Genomic DNA, 9,292 nt, shown 5'->3' with positions numbered 1-9,292 from the left:
TCATCTATATAACAATGTCTCCCAATACAGCTCTTCCAAAATTTCAAATAAAATAGCAAACACAACAGGATGGTAGAGTGCTTTCCTGGTATGCTTGAAGTCCTGGGTTTGATTCTCAGAAATGCAAAACAAAATACAAAAACTCACCAACACTAAAAATCAATAAATCAAAAAGGCAGCTCTGGAAGCATTTGAAAATAATGCTAAGGTGAAGTGTTTTAAAATAAGAAAAATGCATCGAGTTTTATGTGAGAAATGCACTAATCACTTCACCATTGAACAGAATGATCCTCAATTGCTCCCTAGCTTCTTTCCCTATCTTAGAGAAACTGAGTGTATATTAATCAGAAGATTCCTCATTATAACTCTAAAGAATTGTGTGTGAGGAAAGTGACTTAATTGGTATTTCCTAAATTATGAGTTCACTAAATTTACTATTATGTCATTCAGGCTTATTGCCATGTTATGTTATGAAGATAGGTGGAGAGTTAACCAAGAGCTGAAGCAATGAACAGTCATGTCTACAGTGGATAACGTAGTAAATAAATAAGGAGTTGAAAGATGAGCAGACATGTAGTTAGAACAGTTGGAATGTTTTGCTGACCAAATATTACCTGCATCTCAGATAGGTTTCATGACCTAATACTGGTAAAGTATGAATTACATTTTAGAAAACACAATTTTAAATTCTCTATAGACATGGATTGAATAAGTGAAGGAAGTAAAGTAAGCCACAAAAGGTTATTAAATTGAGGTTGTTGTTAAAGGAAGACTGGATTATAAATTTTTAAAAAATTAAAATTTAAAAAATGTTATTAAAACTATAATGTACTCCAAGTTCAGTAAGTCAAAAATGCCTGAACTATTAATGAAAATTAGTCACTTTCTGCCCTGGATCTTCCCCATCATAAGTTCTGCCACTCAGAGAATTTCAACTGTTAATGGGATTTTCCCCCTCATAAGTTTTCCACTTACAGGTTAGTTATTGGCTTTTGAATATGGAAGATGAGCATTTGATTTTCTTATGTCTCCAAGCTCTCCTATATCCACTTTTCTCTGTATTTTATTTTCAACTGGGGAAGAACTGACACTCTAAAAATATCCAGTGTGCTGTATGTGTATGTGGAATACCTCTCCATTTATTTGGTTCTGTGATTTTGTTCACCAGAATTTTATAGTTGTCCTCACATAGTTCTTGATAATTTTATCACTTATACCTAAGTTGGTAGTTTTAAAAAAAAAATACTTCTACTTTATTCCTCCCCAACCCTGCTTTTCAAGAATTCTCTGGTGAATCTCAAATTTACACTTATTTAGATGGTAAATGGTCCTCATTGTTAAGTTTACATATTTCCCCAAACACCAAGTTATACAAGGTGGGCTCTGCTTGAAATGCCATTTGAAACTTCACTCCCACGGGAGCCTGTGCGGTGGTCACAGGTTTCTCCTCTCAGAAGGCATCCAACTGGAGAACTATAGTTCAGTTCCACCTACTTACAACCATGAAGATCTTCAAAAATGATTCTCCTCCATGTCCTCTCAGTAGTTTGATGCATTTGCAACATCCTCTTCTCATCTCCTTGTGGAAATGGGACATCCTCAAGTGCCACAGTTCTACCTGCTTTGTGCCCTCCATAAAGTATAGAAGTGGTTACATGTAGGTGACTGGGATTTTTTTCTACCTTTTTGGTAAATTTTATCATTAGTGGTTCATTTTCAGACTTATTTATAAGTTTTTCCTTCTTAAACATATTCTAAACCAATACATAACATTTTTAAACCAGTACATACTTATGGGGTACCATGTGACATTTTGATACATGAATACATTGTGCAATGTTTCAATCAGTTTGAACATGTCTCCTCAAATACTTTTAATTTCTATATGGTAAAAATATTCAAAATATTTTCTCATTTTTTAAATACACAGCACATTATTGTTATCTATGGTCACTCTACTGTGCAATAACACACCAGAACTTCATTCCCTTATCTGACTATAACAGTACCCACTGACCATCCTCTCCCTGACTATCTCCTTGATTCTGTCTAGCCTCTGCTAATCATCACTGAAATGCTTCTTTTCTTAACCTTTTCCCCAGGTGAATTTGCTTAATAAGTGAAAAGTTTCACTCCACACTTATCACACATTTTAAACAATAGTTCCAGTAAATATAACATGAATTTCTATGATTTTTAAAATAATGATTTAATAGCTTAAGAAAATGTATAAAATTATAATAGGTTTTTATAATTTTGGAGATTTGTGGAAGTTCTAACTATAAGAGATTTCTGTACTTAAAAATCAATTTGGTTGTGGAAATGGTTATGTCAAGTCATCTTAACTTGGAGGAGCTGAGTTCTGGGCACCTCTCAAAGAAGTAGGTAAATGTTAGGAAAACATCATTGGTGTCCATAACATTTTTGTTATTTAAATTCCAGATATGCATACATCTTTTTCCTTCCATATATTGCCAAATAGGATATTTTTTGAGGTTATTTTTTGGAACTTCCTTACATTCTTATAAGCCAATAAACAATATTGATTTACTTCTCATAAGATGTGTGGAAATTATTCTTTTAACAAGTAAGTTGGAGTAAAACTGATTTGAAATGAAAAAAATAAAATGTAACTCAAGTTTGGCAAAGGATCTCTTTCAATTCTGTTCCTGGGAATTCAGTACCATTCTGGAATGTCAAAGGATTAAAGTTTGAGAAAATCCAGAAACTACTTCTGGTCTGAATATTGACTTCTTAATAATTTAATGGGTAATCAGCAAAGGTTCCATAAATGGTTTTGCAGAGCAGTTAGTATTTAAAAGTGAAAGCAAAACAATATAAGATATCAGATGCCCCATAATGATGACTGGCAGTTGTTGGCTGGTTGTGTGTGTGTGTGTGTGTGTGTGTGTGTGTGTGCACCTGTATGGTACTCACTATGTGTCTCAATAGCAACTAGGAAACAGCTTGGAGAAGATGAGGTTTTGCTATTATACAGCAAGTGCCTATGGGGCCTTCAGTCATTTCACTTCTCTGAACTTTCCCTCACCGGAGGTACAGGACAATCCCATGTATAATCATAAAAACTCACACCTTCCCAGTAGAAGAGAGAACACATTCAAATTGTTTAGTCAATCACAGAAAAAAGAATATATTTGTCAGCTTCTCACTCAAGGGATGTTTGGTCTCTGAGTTTAAAATCTATGGGTGTATACTTTCTAATTGTAATTCTATTTATAAAATCTCCCTATTATGATTTTCACTATCCTGAAACTTAGGACCCAAGTGATAATTTGATTGGAATAATTTTAACAAAGCAATATATTCTGTGTTTGGTACAGAAGAAAAAATAATATGGAGGAAAAATCTATCATAGTTTAAAAATAGATTAGTAGGAAAAATTTATAAATAGTAGTATATTTTATCATAGGCCTAAAAATATGTTTGTATACACACACACACACACACACACACACACATACTTATGTCATTTTTTTTCTTGAGGACCAGTGAATGTCTACCAAGGAAAGCAGCATGAAGCAAGCAGAGTCATACAAAAAGAGGCCATGGGGGCTGAAACCAACAAGACCATAGGAATGGGGATGGCCAAGCCCTTTGGAGATATCTCACCAAGGCATGCCCTGAATGCCAGGCACAGAACTACTGAACATGTTTGCCCAGCTGGGTTTCAGTTTTATTTTGGTCCCATCCCTTCTTTCCCTGCCCCTGTTCTCCCCTTTGTAATGAGAATAATTAGTCTGTGTCAATGTCTATTGGATATATTTAACTCACTTTTGATCTCTACAGGTCTCACAGCAATGTGTGTTCCTTGAGTGGCAGATGAGACTTTGGATTTGGACTTCTGCACAATGATGGAACAATTAAGACTATTGGACTCTTGGAGATGGTCTAAATGTATTTTGCTTTGTGAGATAGACATGAGCTTTGGGAGGACAGGACAAAATGCTATGGTTTGCAAATGAGGTGGCTCCTGAAAAGCTTACTTGTTAGGTAATGGAGGGATATGCAGCAGTAAAATTATTAGATTATGAGAGCTGTAACCTCATCAGTGTATTAATTTATTTGATGGATTAATAATTTGAATGGACTACTGGATGGCAATCAGGCAGGTAGGCCATGACTGTAGGAAGTAGGTCACTGGGAGTGTGCCTTTGGGAATCATATAATGGTCCTAGCTCCTCACTCTCTTTCTGCTTCCCAGCTATCATGAGCTGAGCAGCTTTCCTCTACCATGCCCTTTCACCATGATGTTCTGCCTCACCTCAGACCCAGAGCCATGGAGTTAGCCAACCATGGACAGAGTCTCTGAAACCATATGCTCAAAATATAAACTTGTTCTCATCTACATTGTTCTTCTCAGGCATATTGGTCACGGCAACAAACTGTTGATTAACACACTACTCAAGTGCTTCTAGTCAATGAAACTACACAGCCAAAAATAGCAGCAGTAGAAAAAACAAGAGGGACTCATATATACACTGCTATATTATATATATATATATATATATATATATAAAATATGTAGAGAGATACTGCTTACTGCTATATTATATATAATTATATAATATATATTATATAATTATATATAATATAATATATATATAGAGAGAGAGATTTTTATTTTTAAGACAATTAGAATATTTAATCCTAAAACAAAAACATGTAGTCCCTATAGAAAACCAAAATATTTATAGTGGTGACTTTTCTAATTAACAAATATTTTAAAATATGATTATATATTTCATTGTTCAGTCATAGCACTAAGGAGATACAATAGAGAAATAAATGAGTGACTGGACTGACTAATTCTATTCAGGTTAATTAATGGATCATAAGGGATGTTTCACTCATAAGTTTGAAAAATAAGCCACATTTAAACATGTTTTATGTGAATATGTTCTTAAAACTTTCACTAACAGTCTTTCATCCATTGGTTAATTTTAAAATATTATGTTTGCATTTGTGAAGTCCACTCTGAGCAAAATTATGGTTTTAGGCCTCTAAAATAATTATCAAAGATAAACCTGGAGTATAGTAAGATGGAATGGATACAAAATGATTTATAATTTTCTCCTATAAAATGTCTGTGTACTATATAGCACTATGTCTTAACTATTGGAATTAAAATTCTATCCCCACTGGCAGGAAAAGAACTACAGAGATATAATTCTTATCCTATCCAATTCTTCATCATATACACCTATACTTCATCCTCTTTCAATCTCACACATACATGTAGACCAAATACTTGTATAAACTTGCAGCATTTATTGAATAATCTCTTATATTCCTCAAACATTCTTATGAATTCAAGGTCCAATACTAGATCTTTTCCAGCTTTCACATATCTGAATCCACACATGAGGACATTGCAAGATATTTGGGGCAGTCAGCAGCAGAGCATTAGTGTCAGGGTCAACACTCCTCAGGAGCAAAGTTTCAGCAAAGATTCATGAGAACAGGTATATATATATTCCTCACCCATCTAAACTTAGAAGTCAGTAAGATGTAGGATTCTGTTGTATATTATTTCTCCCATGAGACTAAATTGTAGTGGCCATTTATGATACCTGACACCTTTAGTGGAGCACTTATCAGCTGTCTTCCCATTCTGATATCATTTTCCCACTTCTGAACCCTTTCCAATGAAATTAATTGCACTTCCATTAGGATTTTCATCTAGTGTATCAAGTCTAAGGTAATGTCAAAGGTTAGCTCTTATGTTTATGTCACTGAACATTTAATTTTTTTGTCACTTCACTTCTCTAAAGTTACCATAAGATACACTTGTTTAAACATTATTTATTTTAATCTTTTCTGAAAGTCTCCTTCTTCATTATTCTAAGAGTCAAAAAATAGGGTAGTAAATGTGCTGGAATAAATGGACACTGCGAAAATAAAATTATATTCAAACCAATACACCTAAACAGGTTCACAATAAGGTACCATGAGTGAATGTCACACAGATTGAAATTTATCTAAGCCATCATTGATATGAACAACAAAAATAGATGGATAAGTGCAAAGAGAGAACCTAGGTTTGGATAAATAATCAATATCTCTTTCTGGATATACAAGTTAAATATTTAAAGTCATGTATACTCCATATCACTCACTAGCACTTACCAACAACAGGTGATCATTTCAGATGCATTATTGTTAACATATATGGAAAGCAGAGTAGTTAAGGGAGCATACTCCATTTAAGAACGTAAATTCTATCAGCCTATTGTTTTGGTCAGTTTTTTAATTGCTGTGACCAAAAGACATGCCAAAAATAATTTTTAGTGAAGAAAAAGTTTGTTTGGGATTCACAGTTTCAGAAGTCTCAGTCCATAGATGGCTAACTCCATTGCTCTGTGCCTGAGGTATGGCAAAACATCAAGGTAGAAAAGTGTGGTACATGAAAGTGGCTCAGAACATGGCCACCAGGAAGCAGAGAAAGACTCCACTCACCAGGTAGAAAATGTACCCAAAGGCATGCCCCCATCGACCCACCTCCTCCAGACACATCCTGCCTACCTATAGTTACCATGCAGTTAATCCCTATCAGAGGATTAATGCACTGATTACATCAAAACTCTCATAACACAATCATTTCACCTCTAAAACTTCTTGCATTTTCTCATATATGAGCCTTTTGGGGACACCTCATATCTAAACCATAACACCTACATTCAATACCAAAAATACACTAATTTATATTCATTTTTTAAAGTTTTTTTCCTTGAAAACATTTTATTTTCCTCGGTAAATACTGTGAAACATACTGACCTTCATCCCATACCCCCAGAGAAGGAAAGAATGATAGCTACTACCTAGGAGATGCCCAGTAAATATAGTTGGATAAAGGCATGATGAAATAATTGAAAGATTGCACTACATTGAAAAGTGAAAAACAAATTCAGGCATTCTCTGGATGGTAGATTAACAATCCCAGGGTGTCAATATACGATGTTAGAGGAGTCACAAAGTGTTGGGTAACTTCTCTGCCCAGTAGTGAAAGATCCAACCATGAAAGCTGGATTAGTCCACTTGTCTAGGAGGGTTCTGGATTAGTCCACTTGTCTAGGAGGGTTCCTGTGTGTCGCCCTTTGAAAGGCTTCCTTCACTTCCTTGTTTCTCAAAGTGTAGATAACAGGATTCAGAGCAGGTGTGACCACCGTGTACATGAGGGCAGTTGTCTTGTCTGTGTCTGGAGTGTGTGCACTCTTGGGTTGGAGATAAGTGAACAAGGCAGTGCCATAAAACAGAGAAACAACCAGGATGTGAGAGGAACACGTGGAGAAAGCTTTGCGTCTGCCAGTTGCTGAAGGGATTCTCAAGATGGTCCCAAGAATGCGCAGATAGGAGCACAGAATGAGGAGACAGGGACTCATGATGAAGAGCACAGAAATGGCAAATAGCACAATCTCATTGTGGGAGGTATCAACACAAGCCAGCTTCACGACAGGCATGATGTCACAAAAAAAGTGCTGAATCTCTCCTTTTCCACAGAAGGGCAGAGTGAAGATCCAGGTGATCTGAGCTGACTCCACCACCAATCCAGTGATCCAAGACACTGCAGCCAATTTTAAACAGACAGGAGGGCTCATCAGGAGAGTGTAATGCAATGGGTGACAAATAGCCACAAAGCGGTCATAAGCCATGGCTGCTAGCAGACAGCATTCTGTCAGTCCCAAGATGGCAAATACGTACATCTGGGCTGCACAGCCTCCCACACTTATGGTCTTGGTCTCCACCAGCAGGTGCACTAGCATCTGAGGCACCACGCTGGTGATATAGCACATCTCCAAAATGGAGAGGTTTACAAGGAAGAAATACATGGGGGTGTGTAGAAAAGGGGTGACCCAGATCAGGCAGATGATGATGAGGTTTCCACCCATGGTAAATAAGTAGACAATTAGGAACACAACGAAGAGGACAGGTTGTAACTCTGCTAGAGAGGAAAAAGCCACAAATGTGAATTTCGTGCAGAGGGACTGGTTTCCACTCACTGTGGCCTCAGAGCCAGACATCTGTGAAAACAAAGAAGGCAGATAGTACCTAGAAATCCAATCATGTAACAGTCACCCACCAAACTACAGCAAAAGGCACTGTAGAATCAGTGGTCTGAGATTAGAACACACACCTGGATTTCCTTTGTGAAATCTTTCTAAATTACTGCCCTGTTAAAAGGGATGCATATTCCCCCTCATTTGAATTGCGAACCTATATTATTTTCACAGAAATTTAGAAGGAAAAAAATCTTTAAGTTATATATATTTTTCTTTTTATCTTATCAATATCTTAATTACATACATAAACTTACACAATTAAACAGGAAGCTATAATGGTAAAAGAGTAGAATAAAACATACAAGTGAAAGTAAAATATGAAAGTGTTATATTCTCATCTGAATTCTACAACCTTTCTCAAAACTATCCTTAAAAGCCTCAAAGTAAGTACATTTTAGCCATTTATCTACATATTCACATTCCTATTTTTACTTATATTGTTTTGAATTGAATAAGCCCATGACTAGGAATCTATGGTCAAAAGAAAATCAAAATCACAGAATCTATTTTCTACAACCTTAATGTTATTTTGCAAGAATTTTGAGTAGAAGGATATACCCACAACCACGGACAATTTTTCCTTCCCTTGTTGGATTTCTAGACCCTGTGATTCCAAGTCATAACATGATAATGACATAGGCAGTATTTTTATTCTTACTAGAGACCACAGGGATTATATCTACTGAATGACTTAATTATGTTAGTCTCAAGTGGAATGTGTTCAAAAAACAACAATTGATGTTTAATGTGCAATTTGGTTTTCACTTTTAGAATATACATTTATTACTGTCAGCTGTATAAGTTGCTTTGGTTTTTTGGCTGTTGTTTGCTAATCAACAATTTTTACTTTTTTCATACTTTTTGGTATTTTTATTGGTGCATTATAGATATACATAATGGTGGAATTGTTGTTACATATTCATATAATATCATTTGGTCAATATAAAATCCCAGTGTTTCTCATTTTCCTCCCCTTTTCTTTCTCCCTGGTCCATTTTCTCTAATTTACTGACCTCCCTTTGATTTTCATAAGACCCCTCCCACCTTTCTTTTCCTTTTTTTCCCCTCTAGCTTCCACACGAGACAAAAAAATCTGACTCTTGACCTTCTGATTTTGGTTTAGTTTGCTTAACATAATGGACTCAAATTCAATTCATTTTCCTGCAAATGACATAGTTTCATTTTCTTTATGATGGAATGAAACACCATTGTAT

The 9,292-nt window shown here is 35.5% G+C and overlaps 1 protein-coding gene across 1 annotated transcript; it reads right to left on the bottom strand.

The window, feature by feature from the left end:
* Window positions 1-7,076: 7,076 nt before the first annotated feature.
* Window positions 7,077-8,138, bottom strand: LOC306662395 (olfactory receptor 10C1-like; the record flags this gene model as incomplete). The annotated part of the gene is made up of 1 exon (XM_079142047.1): window positions 7,077-8,138. The coding sequence occupies exon 1, from the start codon at window positions 8,037-8,039 to the stop codon at window positions 7,077-7,079; it is 963 nt and encodes a 320-aa protein (XP_078998173.1). The 5' UTR covers window positions 8,040-8,138.
* Between the last annotated feature and the right edge of the window lie 1,154 nt (window positions 8,139-9,292).

The sequence above is a fragment of the Sciurus vulgaris genome, assembly GCF_902686455.1.
Source record: "Sciurus vulgaris genome assembly, chromosome: 5".
Classification (NCBI taxonomy): Eukaryota; Metazoa; Chordata; class Mammalia; order Rodentia; family Sciuridae; genus Sciurus; species Sciurus vulgaris.
This window is presented reverse-complemented; position numbering and strand designations above follow the sequence as displayed.